The 18750-nt window shown below is 40.5% G+C and overlaps 2 protein-coding genes across 2 annotated transcripts; one reads left to right on the top strand and one right to left on the bottom strand.

The window, feature by feature from the left end:
* Positions 1-287: 287 nt before the first annotated feature.
* Positions 288-11697, bottom strand: tmem185 (transmembrane protein 185). The gene is made up of 6 exons (XM_080451138.1): positions 11502-11697; positions 8380-8556; positions 6427-6634; positions 5079-5339; positions 3846-3969; positions 288-2725 (listed from the first exon to the last, which is right to left on the bottom strand). Exons 1-6 carry the CDS (start codon positions 11537-11539, stop codon positions 2475-2477), a joined length of 1059 nt encoding a protein of 352 aa, XP_080307264.1. The 5' UTR covers positions 11540-11697; the 3' UTR covers positions 288-2474.
* A 3410-nt stretch (positions 11698-15107) lies between these two features.
* On the top strand, positions 15108-18234 carry LOC308101718 (macrophage mannose receptor 1-like). The gene is made up of 3 exons (XM_080451175.1): positions 15108-15509; positions 16130-16544; positions 17208-18234. Exons 1-3 carry the CDS (start codon positions 15220-15222, stop codon positions 17403-17405), a joined length of 903 nt encoding a protein of 300 aa, XP_080307301.1. The 5' UTR covers positions 15108-15219; the 3' UTR covers positions 17406-18234.
* Positions 18235-18750: the final 516 nt, after the last annotated feature.

Below are 18750 nucleotides of genomic sequence, written 5' to 3'. Positions count from 1 at the left end.
TATGCCATTGGATTCAACCATGTATGTCATTGGATTCATCAGCATGTATGCCATTGGATTCAACCATGTATGTCATTGGATTCATCACCATGTATGTTGGATTCTGTATGATTCAACACCACGTATGTCATTGGATTCATCACCATGTATGTCATTGGATTCATTATGATTCAACACCATGTATGTCATTGGATTCAACACCTTAAATGAGTCAGACAGGACAGCATGCTGTCCCTCCATGTTGACTCACTTTAAATGTTGACAAAGTAGAGACAGAACAATTCAGATTCTTCCAATATGATTTATTGCATCTGTGTCCGTTGATAACACACCCCTGGGTCTAACATGGACAGGAATCTGGGCTAGCGTGGCTAACTCTAATAGAATGATGTGGCAGAAGAGTCAACCCATTGCTTCACCCCCTGTACCTTTTATACAGCAAAACATAATGTACTCAGAAGTATATGACGGAATAAAAAGGATGCAATTATGTTTACATACACCACATCTCTGTACAACTCTTTGTCGCATTGTCAAGCATCAAATGAAAAAATATAAACTCACAGGAGGTGCATACTCATATCTAAATAGAAAATATGCACACAACAAAAAAATGTCTTTCCTACGGAAAGACTTTCAGCACTTATACAATTGTGTAGAGACAGGTAGGTGTTATTACCTAGCATTTGACTTTGAATAATATAATGAATTTGAATGGCCTGAAGATTTCTTTCTCTTCCCCACAGCACCGTAACGTAACCTTAGGAAGTCGTCTAAACCAGTAACAGCAGTCAATACTGTGAGTCAGTTAGCGGTTATTATTTGTCACAACAGTAAGCTATTGAGAGAGGATTTTCCCAAGTTGATGCTTTAAATACTTTTGACAGTATTACGTGTGCACACTTCCACTGTACTGTGCTAAGCATCGCCCCCCATTCATAACCCTCTCCCCGTACCCATAACAACTACCTCATTCATAACCATGTCCCTTACCCATACGATGTGGTCCTCTGTAAATTAATGGGTGGGACACAAACACTAGCACTGCCAGGTTTTTTTTGGGTTAGATTGACAATGTGACCACTCATGCTAATATAACAAAACAAAAATCAATGTATGGACACCAGCCATTGTTTGGAAATGTGCTTTTCCCGAAAAATGTGTTCCTGGCCTGAGACCAATTTACTGGAAAACAGGTCCCTGAGATAATGTCATAAAATGGAAATGTTGGTGTTGGCTTTAACAAAACTAAAGGATGTCGATCAAACTGCTGCATTAATGACAGAAAAAGGAAATGTACTTAAAACAATATCCAAGAACTTGAATGTTGATGGTTACTTGAAGAAACCAGACACAATGTGTTATCAGTTAAGTGTTGGTTTGGGATGAGACCTTAGCCCCCTGGAAACTACAGAAGTCTCATTTGCTTTCCATTGCACATGGGTCAATTAGTATTGGTGAACAGAGATTTCAGCATATGGATGTGGTTTGTCACCAAGGTCAAGTTTAGACAATCAAAGGAAAGTATTTAAAGTCAATGTTACATTTGTTGCGAGTGATTACAACTTAACTGACACTGGATGATTGCTAATCGTTCAGATGCAATAAACCAAACACCTTTACCTGTAACAGAACACCTCTAAAATATGTCAGTCTGCACTGTCTCTGGTCCCTATCTGGCCCACTTCTTGAATTATTTACAATTATAAACACAGCCTGTCCTCTCCTGGGAAAGGCAAAGAAAGTGCCATTAGAGTTCTACTGTCAAATACCCCTTGTTTTCTCCCATCTAAAATGGTCAACGTTGAGAGTAGTAACAACAGGTGTAAACTGATCAAAAAAACAACAAGAACATCCAATTCGATGGTCCCCATCAGAAACCATGCTGAGTATCAAGAGAGGTCCCCAGAACCCAACGCAGAGGTCCTCCGTCTCCGTCTCTCCAGGTCCACTTTGTCAGCAAGGTTTTGCGTAGATCCAGCTTTGTCATTTAGACTCCAAAATGATTAAATCGATAACAGTCTGTTAAGCCACTGTAAAGGGCTCTGCCGTTTTGCTCCGATAAATTCCCCCCCCCAGTCACGCACTTCATGAATTTTAACTTTCCTGGAGAGCCCAAGAAGTCAACTACAAAACAGCCAAGAGAAACAAAACCCTTAGCTTAACCACTTAAACCCTATATACTTAATTGAGCAGGGTTCCTTCGGGGGCCTATCCATGGCCCCACTTCTTTTTTCCCCCCCCCGCTACACCGAACCTCTTCACTGAAAATAGCCGATAATGCAAGCTCACACAGCGCCATGCATTGCGAGCTTGTAGATGGGCTATTTTCGCCCAACGTTGCCTTATTATGACATGCCCAGAATAGGCACAACAAGGGTTCAAGTGGTTAAATCCCCCTGGTGTGTTGGCTCTTAATTATGAGCCCAAAGTCAGTACAGCGTTCCCCTAAATGTCAGCTGTCACACGGCAGCTTAGTCGGGCATGTCGATGCACAGTTTCGGGGGCGGGACAAAGTACTTCCCGGGGCTCTGTGTGATCACCACTCCCGTCTTCTTGTGAAACATGGGGGCGACCTTCGGCGGCGGCTCGGGCACCGGCAGGTCCTCGGCCGCCTCGGGGTCGTCGCTGCGCTGAAGGTCGTAGGACACGTTGCCGTACTCGCGCAGGAAGGGGAGGAGCTCCAGCAGGAAGTGGCAGAAGTCCTTGCGGATGCCGAACCACCCTGGAGAGGAAAGGGGAGAGTTCTTTAGGAAGATTTCTATTACAGAGCTGTAGCTCTGTTAGTAGTTAAGCTGTGGGGAAAATGAATTCATAGTACAGTATATGAAGCATGTCTCTTTATCAATAGATTTACCCTCCTGTGAGGGTACACCAGATGAACAAAAACACAACTTATGCCATTGTGGTAGATTTTTTCGGACACTTAGTCTCCTCGGTGGGCAATTTTGTCTAATGTGCCACGGTCTGCAAGAGTGTGCCAACAGCAACACAACAAGAACAATACTGGATGTTATCGGAAAAGAAAAGTAAAAATTGTAAGTCGGGGGTTTTAGCTTTATGTCTGGATTTATAGAATGAGCAGTAAGGCATAATCATGTATTGTATACGGGTACATTGTTATGTATACATAGTGCAGTAACACTTAAGCAATCTTTGATTATATCTGTGGTATCAAAATGGTATTGAATATCAATAGTTCTCGGGGGAATGTTTCAAAAGTTAAGGATTTCCAGTATGGTGACAACCCATGTGTGCACTGTACAACCCAAACCCAAACCAAACAAAGCAGGACAAATAGAGTTCTCAACGGGCCTGAAAATTAAGGCTCGGCCCTAACTGGGCCGGCCCGAGGCTCTGCCTGAACAATTACCATACTTTTAGGGCCGAAAACCCGGAAAGGTGTCATTATGTGCTTAATGTCCTCAAAGTCAAGCATCCAACAAGCTCTGAACTGAGCAGATTGGACCTTACAGTCCAGAGATAATGGCCAAAACATCTTGAAAACGACGATTTTCGATCGCCCATTTTCGATTGAGTTTTGGCCATTGTCGCCCGTTTTTCTTTAATAACACGGGCTAGGAAGGTCGGACTGCAACAAACTAGATACCTGAGTAAAGTTCACTTTGAGCTGCAGCCAACACATCCACTGCCATTTCTGTCGGCCTTACCGTGAGGCCGCTAGGGGCGGGTTGAATTTTCTATTTTGTGGGTAATAGATTGTCTCTTTTTTTTTCGTTTTCTTTTACGGAACCCGAGGCTCGGCCCGGCCCGACTAATTAGCATAATTTTGGGCTCGGTCCGGCTTCGGGCAGAATTTGATAACTCTAAGGACAAATACTCACAGTGGTTCCCTCCTTTCTGTCCGAAGGTGGTCGCCATCAGTGTGAGCAGGGACAGCCAGAGAGGAACGAACACACACACATAACTCAGACTGTTGTGGCCGTCCAACTTGTGCACCAGCAGGATCTGCAGGAGATATGAGAGCTTTAACCTCTTACCGCAAGTCTGATTTCTACACCCGTACGGTGGTGCCACGTGGCAAATATAGCCATGTCCCTGGATGTTCGCTTTAAAAAAAAGATATATTTAAAGATTTGCACATTTTCACAATAAAAAAAAAATAGCAGATCTACAAGCTCATGGCGCCACGCTATGAGCTTGTAGATCTGCCATTTTTGAATAGCCAAAGAAGTCTAAAATGACAGAGATGCATTCCCAGATTGATGCCATATGCTCAGGACATGACTTAAGCCTTTACTCGTCTGTTCATTGTCTGTTCTCTTATCTCTGATCTCTTTCCCTGGTGGCTCTGATGAGATGCCATCGTTGTTGTTGCCGCCTCCCTCTCTGACCACATAGTGGTCATATCTCTGCTGAATAGGAGATGCAGAAGCCCTGTGTGTCTGACATAATCCTATATCCAATTAATTTCTATTATATAATAATTTCTGCTTGGAGAGGTTCTTAGGAGCACATTTTTATTTGGACTGTTTACTTCAATTGTAATTGATTAGGAGCCTATTTACACAAATTAAACATAACATAAATTGTTTAAATAGTATTACATTAATTAAGTAACTCATTCACTGCCAAGAATGACTTCTGACGAGACGTCGTCCAAACGCCCACACTGCTAAAGTCGACTTATCACGACTTTTAAATTTTTCTCAGATTTCTGTTGTTTTCTAAGTGTTTTTCAAAAAACAAGCCACATTCAAACGGTCATAGCTCTGGAATGGAGGATCGTGGCCGGCCAATTTCTTTTCCCCGATTCTACTGGACCCCCGTGCGTCTAATGAGCCTGAATGAGGAGAACATTCCATAATTTTTCAAAGGTACAGTAAAATCGCCGTTTTCGCTGGCAAGGGGACGGTAGACGATGTTTGAACTCTGGCAGTGAATGAGTTAATGGTCATGATGCAACGTGTTGTGAGCTTGTAGAAGTAGCCTATTTTTACTAGCCTATTAGGACATGGCCTAATAGGCATTTAGAGGCCAAAATAAGAGATGCCAGGTTGAAACTGGTTAAAAGTTGCTAACTGGTTCCACCACCACAGGGACGAGTCAGCACTCACCTCAAAGGTGAGCAGAGGAACAACGATGGTCATCCAGCTGATGGCCATGGTGATGTGGGTGCGGCGCTGCTCGGCGATGATGTCGATGGAGCGGAGGAAGAGGACGGACCAGATGATGTAATAGAGGACAACCAGGCACAGGAAAGACATCAGTATCCACAGCGGGACGCACACCACCAGCCAGGGCCAGTGGATGATCCTGTCCAGCCTGAGAGCGATGAAGATGAACTGGAGAATATTCACAGAACACAGTACCTCCAGCTGAGAGAGAAAGAAAAAAGCAGAGAGAGAGAGAGAGAATAATTGTATCGGACAGTTAACCACTTAAATCTTCTATGCTTAGTACTTAGTTGACCACCGGTGTCAGGTCTGTACATGGTCTGGTCTTTTTTCCACGTACAGCACACTAAGATCTTCAAGCTCACAACACATCATGATGTAATGCGTTGTAGATCTGCTATTTTTGACATTTTGACCGTTCTGAGCTTATCTGATCTTGTAGATCGGCTACTTTTTGCAGGACCAGTGGACCACATTGGATAAGTGTTTCATTAGGCCTGTTTATCTGTTTATCCTGGGTTATATTGTGTTTACTTGTATTTCTTTTACCAAAATCTAATCAAATCGTACTTTTGAACAGCTGAAGAATAAAATAGGGTGGTTAGTTACTGCTAGAGCATGTTTACAGCATTGGTTCTTAAAGTGGGGTCCGGGGACCCCCAGGGATCTTTTGGGGGGGTTCTAGGGGGTCCCCAGCTAAATCATTTTAACCACTTTATCCATTCATACGTTGGCTATTCAAAAATAGCAGATATACAAGCTCACAGCGCGTCGCGAGCTTGTACATCTGCTATTTTTGAAGATTTTTGAATAATCTTGAAAGTGAAAGTTCTTCTGGGGGTCCCCGGCACAAAACATTTTCAGACGGGGGTTCACGACCAAATATATTATCAATTTGGGAGTCCTTGGCCTTGGCACGAAAACATTTGAGAACAACTGGTTTACAGAATTTACTGACTTAACCCATTGAGGCCTGAGGTTCCGATTCTGCAAAATGTCTTCTAAATCCTATGTTTCTATGTCAGTGGTTTTCAAACGTTTTCATGTGAAGGACCCCCAAAATGATATGAATTTGGCCGCGGACCCCCAGAAGCAAAGATTTGAGTTAACATTTTTCAAAAATAGCAGATCTACAAGCTCATAGCGGTGCCGCGCTATGAGCTTGTAAATCTGCTATTCTTGAATAGCCAAAGTGTAAAATAATGCTTTTTAGCTCAAATGAAAAAGTGACACAGACGCGTTCCAGGTCTTAATGGGTTAAGGAGGATTTCCGTTCCGTGTCCTGTACCTCCAGTGAGCGGTCGTGTCTGAACCCCCAGACGCAGGCGGCCACGGAGACGGGCGACACGAAGAACAGCGGCATGAAGACCAGCAGCCAGAAGTAGTTTCCCCTCGCCACGCGGTCACACACCAGCACCTCGAACATCAGCAGCAGGACGTGGAGACCCACCGCGATCAGCATGGCCTTGAACTCCACACACGTCTCTCCCTCGGCCCTGAAAGGGAAGACACATACACGGTCGGTTCAATCTATATATCGGTATACACTAGAGCAGGGGTCTTAAACAGGGGGTCCGGGACCCCTAGGGGGGATTTGGCGGACAGGGGATCCGCCAAATCTTTGTGTGGTATGATTTTTTTTTTTTCATTAACGACTTGAACCCTATAGCATCCCTTTTCTTAGGGGAACATTAGCCAAACTCCGTATTTTAGCTTTTTTCATCATTCTATGTCACACAAAAGTAGCAAAAATAGCCGATCTACAAGCTCAAAACGCGTCGCAGTGCGACACGTTTTGAGCTTGTAGATCTGCTATTTTTGCTATTTTGAATTGGAATCCAGATTTTTTTTTGCTATTTTTTTATTGGAATCCTGAAAAGTTACGTTTTTATTTAATTTCACATGCATTTAGTTATACTTATGTTAACTTTATGAACTTAAATACAAATACACTGGACATAAAAAAGACAGTAGAATTTTAATACTAGTCATAAGCTACTAATATAGACTTTAAGTAATTAAAGCGGGTCATGTTTGCGTGTTTGCAACAGCTGAAATCAATAATATATCAGTATTCTGATATTAACCTGCGGGCCGCATTAAGTGAAGGTGGGGGCCGCATGTGGGCCCCGGGCCACCAGTTGCCCATGCATGTTCTAACTTCAAAATATTTCCATGAATTTCATGACCGTGGGAACCCTGTCCAATTCAATACCAGCCTGTGGACTGTTAGCCTGGTAAACCCTCCCTCCGGAAATCTCAATTCCATTTCATTTCAGGAGTGAGTCTGGCCTGATCCGCCTGTCTGCAATATTGGCTGTGCTGGAGTTGGGCGGGAGTAATACCGTTGACTGACAACCCCTTCAGCCAATGATAATTTTTCCCCTTCAGCCAATCAGCAGTTCACCAGTCTTAATGTGACGCGACGGGACTTTTGAGACAGCCATACCCAAAATGGGTTGCCTTTTTCGGGTACAATGGTGTCACTGCCCGCCCCTACCGGTTCTCTAATTTTTTTTTTTTAAATAGGCTTTGTCATGATTAATTGACCACATATATGAAGTTAAACAACTAAATTCTATCCAAACGATATCTTATAAGTAAATTCCGTGCCTCAAAATAGAAGTTAGAGAGCTTTTTGAAGTAAAAAAATAGCGGAGAATTGGCCGCACAAGAAAAAGATGGCTGCCGTTCGTGTTTTGGGCTCACTCGAACTCGCCACCTGATTGGCCAACGTAAGCTGTCAATCACAGAACAATGAGCGACGACGCTGATAGGCCCGGCCGTTTGGCATACAGAGCCAATATTGCAGAAAGGCGGATCATGCCAGACTCACTCCTGAAATGAAATGGAATTGAGATTTCCGGAGGGAGGGTTTACCAGGCTAGTGGACTGTAGGGCTGTCAACTTTCCTCAGAAATGATATTCGAATATTGGTCTTAAAAATTGGCAGATATTCGAATATTATTATTATAAAAATATATATATATTTTTAGCCTTGGATTTTTATTTTTTATTTTGACAGAAACAATACAAAAAACAAATGTATCGAGTGCTCGGATCCAATAAAACATATATTTTGTTTGTTTTTATAACTTGATACATTGTTTTTTGTATTATCCATTTTTTTATATATTCGAATATTGATTTTCATATTCGAATATACATATTTTCCCCATATTCAAGGAATATTCGATATTCGAATATTAATTCACCAGCCCTAGTGGACTGTGACATTTACCTGTACTGGGGGTTGTGTGCCCAGACCCCTGTGCCCACTGAAGCTCCTATGATGACCAGTAGCTTCCAGAGCCAGATGGGAGTGAACACTGCCCAGTAACTCCACTGGATCACTCCATCCAACCGCAGGGACAGCAGCACGGAGAACAGCAACAGGCATGAGTAGATCAGGAACTTGCTGTGGTGTGTGTGGGATATGGGGGGGATTGGTGGGGGGCACAGAGAGAGAGAGAGAGAGAGAGAGGGGGGAGGGAGGTTGAATTTTAACCCATTCAATCCAGGTCACTTGAGAATGTGAAAATGTGTGCAAATCTTTTAACATATAAATAAATTTTTAACTCAAATCTTCGACTTCTGGGGGTCCCTGGAACAACATATTTTGAGATGGGGGTCCGTGGACAAATACATATCATTTTGAACCACCGATATGATAGCAACATACGTTTTTTTCCAAAAAAAATGTAAGGCTTTAGAAGACATTTGTAGAATCCCCAGAAGCAAATATTTTAGTTAAAATGTTCGCTTTAAAAAATACACATTCAAAGACTTGCACAAAATTTTCACGATTTCTTCCCCCAAAAAATTGCAGATCTACAAGCTCGTAGCGGCACTCTTTTTAATAGCCCAAAGTATAAAATAATGGTTATAACTAAAAACCTAAAATGACACAGTAAGCGTTCCCGATTGACCTGGGGCCGATTCTACAAATGCCTTTAAAATCAGTAGTTCTCACAATTAAAGGAGTAGTTCACCCAAAAAATGACTTATTTTCTATCAATTGCACACCCCATGAAGTCTTGAATCCATGGATATATTTTGGTTTTTGTGGCATTCCTAAGCCAATAATTTGATTCCCGTCTCCTACCGGCTAATGTATCCAGTAGGAGACACAAAGTAGATTATTTGTGTCTCCTACCGGATACACACCCGGTCATCAAATTATTGGCTTAGGAATGCCACAAAAACAAAAATAAATCCATGAATTCAAGGCTTCATGGGATGTGCAATTGATAGAACATAAGTCATTTTTTGGGTGAACTCCTCCTTTAAGATTTTTTTCAAAAAAGTTCAAAAATGGCAGATGTACAAGCTTGCAGCGCGGCATGAAGTGAGCTTGTATATCTGCTATTTTTTTAATAGCCAACGCAAAAATCTAAAATGACAGATGCTTTCCTGGTTTGTTAACGGACTAAGTGCACAAAATACAGCAATAATCCCCCTAAACCGTTTCAGCACAGCAAACTAAGAAAAACATTAAGCTGTGTGGTGTTGGGTTAGCGATGGGGATATTCCATCTGTCTCTACACAGGCAAGAGTACGTCAATGGAGAGCTAGGGACAAAGTGATGAAAAGAACACACGGCAAGGAGAGCATTCAATAGGTTACATATGAATGCCCTACATACAGTATGAATTAATGTAGCTTCTAAAGAGCCAGTGAGATGAGTTTAGTGCTGATCAACCCATTGTGATGTCATGTCATGTGGAGGGACAGCTTGTGCATAAGGCCCAATCAGTGATACAATACAAACAAACAAATGGCTATTAAATTGATTTTTTTTCTGAGGGCGACCCTTTCTTCCTTTAAATTAGGGCTGGGGGCGATATGGACGAAATCAAATTGATCATATGTCTGACCAAATACCTTAATTGAGCTTGTTGATCTCCCATTTTAAATCATGAATCATTTTTCATGATTTAAAGAATCATTTTTGCAAATCTTTGAATACATATTTTTTTAAAGTGAACATTTGTAACTCAAATCTTTGCTTCTGGCGGCCCCTGGAACAAAATGTTTTGAGATGGGGATCCGCGGCCACATTTTGGGTGGTCCTTGACATGAAAAAGTTTGAGAACCACTGCGCTAGGCGGTCAAGAGGCTGAGCACAAACTGGATCAGCCGCACCACCAGAAATCTATGATTGACTCAGCTTGATAAAACGACCTGACATCATAACATGTTATCATGTCATGATTTCTATATAGCCGTGGATCACATGACAGACATCTGTATGACAGTCATGTATCAGGGCTAGATTTCTATACTAGTGCATTTGCCAAAGCCTTCGTTTGGTTACAATGTTTGCTAAATATTGGTGTAAAACAGCAGCTCTATGAATTGAGGTACAAAGGACCTCAATGGAAACAAGCCATATAAAAGCTTTCTTGGGGTTTAAATCTTCTTAGCAGACCTTGTATTGAACTGTACTTTCCTGTATTTTTTTTGGGCAAACTGATAAGTATTCAATCAATCAATCAAACCTATATATGCATTTATGATTTATGAGTCAGATTGTACTGCTTACTGTATTTTTTAAAAAGTTTTTCTTATTTTTAAACTGTTTATAATATGTTCTGCATAGTAGTGAATATCTGTCTGTCATTTAATGTCACTATATGAATTGAGTACAACAGGATCCCAATGGAAACAAGTCATTGGCTTTTGGGGGTTTTTTTTTTATCCTTTTTAGTTGACCTTGTATTTGAACTGTACTTTCATGTGCTTTTTTCTGCAAACTTCTAAATAAAGTATTCAATCAATCAGATTATTAAGAAAGATCCAAAACCGCATATTTTCCACCAACAACTTAAAACTTTCAGAATGCACGTGAATATAACTCTGATTCACATATTCAAAGCAATCCAGGCCTGTAAAATATATGTAATAGTTGAAACACAACATAATGTAAGGCTGTAGTTTCTTTCTACAGTTCAAGGCTAGCGTTAGCATGTTAGCCTGGCCTATTGTAGGTAACAGTTAAAAAGTGTTTTAGCACAAGCTACACAATCTAAACGACATCTTTTATTATTAACAACCTCACAAATCAATTTAAGAGTTACATACGACCAATTAACAGGTTTGTAATTAAGTTATAATGATACACAACGGGTCCAAAACAGTGTGTTGCTGGGATCAAATCAACTTTAGCAGGCGAAGCGAACGTGCTAAGCTAATGCTAAGCTAACGTGCTAAGCTAATGCTAAGCTAACGTGCTAAGCTAATGCTAAGCTAACGTGCTAAGCTAATGCTAAGCTAACGTGCTAAGCTAATGCTAAGCTAACGTGCTAAGCTAATGCTAAGTTAACCTGCTAAGCTAAGCTAATGGGATGTGTTGTAGCTTACCTGGGGTTGAAGTCCTGGAACAGTCCTCTTAGATTCATGGTGGAAACAAGCGCAGTGTGTCTTTAGATGGACCTTTTAGTTTGGTTTACATTCTACACGTGTGTGTTATTGTTAGCTCCATGTTTCAGCTGTTTATTTGGTGAGGTTTCTCCACTCAGACAGAGAAGGTCGCCCCAGCACAGCAGTCAGTCTGTGTGTGTGTCAGTGTTGCCAGGTTTTGAGAGAGAAGTAAGCAAGTGGTCTATGTATGAAAACAAGCCCAAAAGAAGGCTATTTTCAAAATAAGAAAATAATAATCATGGAGAAAAAAAAATAGGTAATTTTGGAACAATTTTGAAACATTAAACTACACAAATCTTGAAAGGGGGTCCCTGGCATTACATTTTCAGATGGGGGTCCGCGGACAAATATATTAATTTGGGGGTCCTTGACATGAAAATGTTTGTGAACCACGGGTTTAAACAACATTAGGAAACAAGCCCAATTAAGCAACTACACTTTAGAAAACAAGGCAAGCCCAACAAACCGCAACCCGAAACTAAACGTCTTACTAAATAAAGTACATCAATCAAACAAGCAACTTTACAGAAAAATAAGCCCAAAGTCCCTTATAATAAGCAGACATGGCAACACTGCACAGCAGTCTGTGTTTGTTTTGCTTTCTGTGTGTTAGCTAGAAGCTAACGAAACCACGCCCCGCAGTCTGACGTCATTGCGAGAGGCTGTCGCAGATTAATAATGTATTTGAGATTGAAGCCAGGCAAAACATAAGAAAGCTGAAAGAACTGTCTTTTTGTGTCCACTCTTTAATGTTTTCTGTTAGTTAATCCCCCTGGCTCTGATGTCATATAGATGTATTGATAACTTATTTGTTTGTGTTTGTTTTGTATTGTATTGTATTTCATGAGATTATAAATAAAGATTTGTAAAAAATAAAATAATAATTATTTAATAATAATAAACAAAATGTATATCACCCTTCTCTTAATTTTGGCAAAATGTAATATTCATTGTACCACATTTGCTAACCAACGTCCAAATATTGTTGTAAAGCCTTATTATTGTCAACATAGACAATTCAGATATGTGAAACCGCCATTTAAATCCTGGAAAACATGAACAAATTAACAAACAACAACATGGACCTAATTTCATGTCCCATTTAAAAAAAATCATTAACATTAACTTTGACTTTCAAAATTGTCTGTTCATGCTTGGATGGATGGGGCTATCAGCTCAATGCAAGTGTGTGTGTGTGTGTGTGTGTGTGTGTGTGTGTGTGTGTGTGTGTGTGTGTGTGTGTGTGTGTGTGTGTGTGTGTGTGTGTGTGTGTGTGTGTGTGTGTGTGTGTGTGTGTGTGTGTGTGTGTGTGTGTGTGTGTGCGTGCGTGCGTGCGTGCGTGCGTGCGTGCGTGCGTGTGTGTGTGTGTGTGGAGGTAATTTGCCTACATTGACTTTGTCCTGACAGGAACCTGACCTTGCCTAAACGGTCTTTAGTAGTAATGTAAAGTATACATGATTTCTGTGAACATTCACACTACATCAGTATCAGACTTACATTAGTTTATGTCCAAAATTATTGTATTTACACGTTTTGAAACAATTTGTATTAATTGAAGTACAACAATACATGGCAAACTGAGGTACTCAATTTATTATATTTCAACATGAAATTCACCTAAAAAACAGATATTCCTCAAATTCCTCATATTTCCTCAAAAGAAAAGAATGGAGCTGGGAACTTTCCCTTTGGTCCACCCATTCCGGGGACATGTGAGCCGTGTCCAGTGAAGGCACAGTCAAATTGCATCCGCTGACCATCGTGGGAGTATGGGATTTTCTTTATATGCAAGTACGTGGAGAGGTAATTTGCCTACATTGACTTTGTCCTGACCTTACCTAACCATTGAAAGTCTTCTTCTTTTTCTTTCAGCCTCACCTAGGTAGACAGTAGGTAGACACAATGAACACCTGTTCTTTCTTTTTGAAATGTATTTGAATTGTTTGGGGAAATGTCTACATTTCAAACCAACCACATGCTCTGAGAGTCCTGCTTTAGTTGGCCAACCAGGTCACACTGAGCATTATTTTTTCTTTCTTTATTTTATTTCTCCAGTAGTGTAACTGCATTTTGACCTGTTATTTTGTAATTGTAATGTTGATATTTTGTCAATAAAAAATATATAATAATAATAAAGCTATTCATAAACTAAAGACCAAAATTCCAAGGGGAACATTTTATTGGAGGTCACATACTGTCTGGACACAGTGGAGAAAAGCATGGCTCCTTCCTCATGAATATTGCACTTCAAATAGAGCAAAAGAAGTACATTTCAAGCTGCTACACAACATTTATCCAACAGTATCATTTCTAAATGTGCAGACGTTGATAGTTCATGTTCATTTTGTGCTCAAGACATAGAAACGGTTCCCCATCTATTTTTTAATTGCCATATCTCCCGTAAATGTTGGACTGATTTAGAAACCCAATCTTTTAATCCTGTGAATTTGCTTTATTTCTTTTACTCTGAATGATATAATTTGTTATTACTGTAATCCGGAAGATGGTGCGCTTGAATTTAATAGTATTCTTCTATGTGCTAAATTCAATATTCACAAACAAACAAACAAAATGTATTTTTTACCTAACTTCACCCAATTTGTAATTTAAACAGCTCCTCTAATCCTCTCTGATCCTAGTAAATAACAAACCAAAAAAAAAAGAACTGTATTTGTATGTATGACTCAGTTTTCCCTGAATCCTATACTTAATATTATTGTTACATTGTATTGTTATTGTCTGTTTTATGTCTGTACTGTATTGTTCGTATCTTTCATGTTCAAGTATGTGCTGGTTTATTACCTGAAATCTTTGTACTAAGAATTGTCATTTAAAATAATGATAATAGTATGAATTTATACATTTTGTATTATACCAGCCTTATTCAATTTACAATTTTGCCATGTAGTGTGAGAGCAGAATAAATGGCGTGAACCCTAGGCAAGGTAAGTCTATTTGTATAGCAAATTTCAACAAGACATTTCAAATATTTGCCTCTGGGGGTCCCTGGAACAAAATATTTGAGATGGGGGTCCGCGGCCAAATTCATATCATTTTGGGGGTCCTTGACATGAAAAAGTTTGAGAACCACTGCTCTAAACCAGCGCTTCTCAAAGACTGATATTCAAAAATCAGGGGTCGGCAACCTTTTTCACACTATAGTCAGTATGCCATATGATCAAAATATTATATTTCCAACAGACTTTGACCGTCCATCTTACATAACTATCTTTATTTTTATTTTTTTTCTTCTTTTGAAATATTTTCTTTCACATCAGGACATTGTAATGATCATTTGACTCGACCTACTGTCTACATTTCAATATAGCAATGCAGTGATTTTCTAAAAAGAAAATACTCCAGTACTGTATCATCTATACTCAAGTACTGGGGTTGAGAAGGCTACTTTGTCCAACACTGGTGTCCAGGACGGGTAGGCTACATGTAGGTGGGTGTGTCCAGCTAAGTAGCTGTCATGAGAACAGAGTGACATCCTGCTCCTCCTCAGACAAACCAACCACATCTTTATCTATCATGCTCTGTGAGTCCTGCTTTAGTTGGCCAATCAGGTCACACTGAGCACTTGGCTACAGAGTGGACATTATAACAGAACTGGACTCTGCCTTCTCTACTTGAACTGAAGAAACAACTTGTGAAAATGATGAAGAGGAGCCCATCTAAGACCCCCCTGTCCCTCCTCCTCATCATTGCCGCTATTCATTTGGAGGCGTTTGAGCAAATGAAAAAGTTTCACTATGTGGGCGAGGAGAAAACCTGGAGAGAGGCGCGACGGTACTGCAAGGAGAATTACAACGACCTGGCTTCTGTTAGCGTTGAGGAAATAGACCAGCTGGACGATTTTAGGAACATCAGAGCCAGCGATGACGCGTGGATCGGTCTGTACAGAGACCCTGGGAACATCTTTGTCTGGAGGTGGACAGGAGGAAGGTTAGTCGCTGTCTTCTTCTTCTTCACTTTCAACCTGGTGTCCCAATTTTGGGCATGTCATGTCAGGTCAAGCTCAGGTCCCAAATTTTCCAAATGTTTTAAAAATGTAGAATAATATCGAGCCTAAGTGGTTAAAGCCAGTTAATCCATTATCATGAAAAGAACTCCATTACAAGTAGAAGTCCGGAATTAAAAATTGACTTGAGTAAAAGTACAAAAGTATTGGCATAAAAATTACTTAAAGTACCAAAAGTAAAAGTACACATTATGCAGAGTGTCCCATTTCACAAAGAAATATTTTGAAAATGGCAGATCTACAAGCTATTTTCAAATGGCCAAAATATATATAGGGCTGAAGTGGTTAATGTATGTTTTTAAATAATAATCAAATTCTACAAAATAACTAGTAACTTCAAGTTTTCAAATAATTGTAGTGGAGTAAAATTATAATATTTGTCTCTGAGATGTAGTGGAGTAGAAGTAAAAGTACAGAAAATTGGATATACTCCAGTAAAGTAAAAATACCTCAAAACTGTACTTATAATTACACAGACACTACTGAATGTACTTATGTAATTCAGCATTTTAAGCTTGATTGTTGATTGTTTTATTTTCCACAGCGGAGACGCTTCAAGTGACACAAACTGGGCAACTTTGGGAAATTGGGCTCGGGGACAGCCGAACCACGACGACTGTGGCTCCTTTTCCTTTCCCACTAACAGGTGGCACAGCACCCGTTGCTCTCTTCGTCTTCCATTCATCTGTTTTGTTAACACTAACCCTGACCCTAACCCCACCACCACCCCGGTGAACGAGAACGAGAACGAGAACCCTGTCCGCGACCCCAACCTGGTCCTGGTGAAAGAGAACAAGACGTGGGAGCAGGCTTTGGAGCACTGCAGGGACATCGGCGTCGACTCCTCCAGCCGACCCGATGACCATTACGGAGACCACCAGTATGACCTGGTGAGCCTGCAGTCCGAGGACGACCACCGCCACGCCAGGGACAGGATCCAGGAGGCCACGACCAATGAGGTTTGAGGATTTGGCTCGAGACGTCACATTGTACAGTTGTTGCCTCGTTCGTACCAGTGTTGATTTTGACAGCACATTTTTATTTTAGTCAGTCTTTTGAATACAATTCCATTTCGTTTTAGTCATATTTTAGTCGTCTGAAATGTTTTAGTTTTTGTCTATTTTTTGTCGACTAAATATCATAAGATTTTAGTCGACTAAATCTAGTTGATTTAGTCGACTAAAATGTATTTTGGCGGTGCCTTGATAGCGTCGTAATGGCTGATTTTACACTTGGTTGCATGCTGAAAATAGCCGATCTAAAAAGCTTGTAGATCTGCTATTTTCAGAGCGCAACCTTACCAAACATAAAATGACTTGTCTTTTAGTTCTACTGGATCTCTTCTACACTAGTCACTCTATAACATTTTAGTCTAGTTTTCATTTGTTGCCGAAATTGTCAATTCTTCTTTGTCATTGTCACTAATGACTTCTTAGTTCTAGTCATCGTAGCGTAGTATTTATGTAGTTTTCGTCAGTGAAAAAAGGTTGTCGACGAACATTTTTTGTCATAGTTTTAGTCGACGAAATCAACACTGGCTGAGTCCTAATTAAATCAAAGTAACACTCGAGGGAAGTTTGTTTGACCTCCTTTGCTCTCCCTCTCCATGTTGTCGTCCCCAGGTGTGGACAGCTCTGCGTTTCCTGGCGGGGGAGTGGCTCTGGGTGGACGGCGAACCGCAGCGGTACCAGAACCTGCCGCTCTGTCCGGCCTGGGGGCGGCACTGTGGGACCCTGCCTAAAAAAGACCTCACAGCCCAGTGGCAGATCAGGGACTGCATGGAGAGAAGGAACTTCCTCTGCATCAAATCCCCAGCATAAACAGCCAGAGGGCGAGTAGCCACGCGCACGTGTTTGAATTAGTGGTCATTTATGTAAAGAACATGACTACAGTGCTATGCAGATGTTATTTAGATATACTGTACATATGACACCTACTGTATGAACTGAATCACGGGTAGGCAACCTTAGGAAAGAGAGTGATCACTGGCACAAGTGTGTGAGAGAGAAAATAAAATATTAAAAAATATATATATAGTCAATTAAATTAAGTTCCCTCACATCTGTATACAAATGACATCCTGCACATAATTCTACATTCATAAAAAACTCTGACTTCTGACTGGGGAGGGAGTCTGTCTGGGAGATACAGTAGGTCGAGTCAAATGATCATTACAATGTCCTAAAAAAAAACATGTAGATGAACAGTCAAAATCTGTTAGATATTTTATTTTGATGATATGGCATACTGACTATCTAGAAAATAAAAACATGGCACCTTGTGTCAAAAAGGTTGACGACCCCTGATTTTTGAATAGTCATTCTTACACATCTCATTCTGCTAACTCCTAATAAAAGTGAAATTAAACTGTTCCTCATTTTGCTGAGGACCCCCTGGAACCCCCTCAAGGACCCCTGGGGATCCCCGGACCCCACTTTGAGAAGCACTGGTTTAGACAGATACTAAGTTTGATGTTTACCGTGTATCCTAGTAAGTTACTTTGTAGCACTAAATAGTTTTACTACTGTCGTTCGTTGATTGCCTTTTACTGAGGTGTTTTAGTCAATTCTTCCTGCAGCACTATAATTTTATTCTCTTATTTTTAGTTTCAAGTCATTTTTTATTGTGTTCAAATGTCCTTGTATAATGTGTATAATGCCCTGTGCCTTAAGACTCAATGCGTAATGTTTTATGTAAAGCACTTTGAAATGTCTTGTTGAAATTTGCTATACAAATAAACTTGCCTTGCCTAGGGTTCACACCATTTATTCTGCTCTCACACTACATGGCAAAATAGTAAATTGAATAAGGCCAGTAGTATATATTTTTTTTAATAAATTCATGCTTCATTGCAGATTAAGTATGATTATTGCCAAATGTTTGCCCCAGAATAGGGATGCTAGCGTTCATGTGTTTTTTTTTAGGAAGAAAACCCGGACTGGATCCACAACTTCAAATTGTAAAATGTAAAATTTATTTTCAGGAGAGTACATGGTCTTAGTCACTGTCACACAGAGCAACCAAAAAATCTTTTCACTGGACCTGGCTGAAAGAAACACGTCTGAAAGTGGACGGGAAGGGACTTTGGGCTCCCGGATCAACACTCTGGGCCTGCAACACAGTGAAAAGGGGACATCATTTAGCTTACAATTTGGGGTAGAACAA

The sequence above is a fragment of the Gymnoscopelus braueri genome (assembly GCF_963280865.1).
Source record: "Gymnoscopelus braueri genome assembly, chromosome: 15".
NCBI lineage: Eukaryota > Metazoa > Chordata > Actinopteri > Myctophiformes > Myctophidae > Gymnoscopelus > Gymnoscopelus braueri.
Note: the sequence above shows the minus strand (reverse complement) of the source record. Positions and strands in the feature narration are given on the sequence as shown.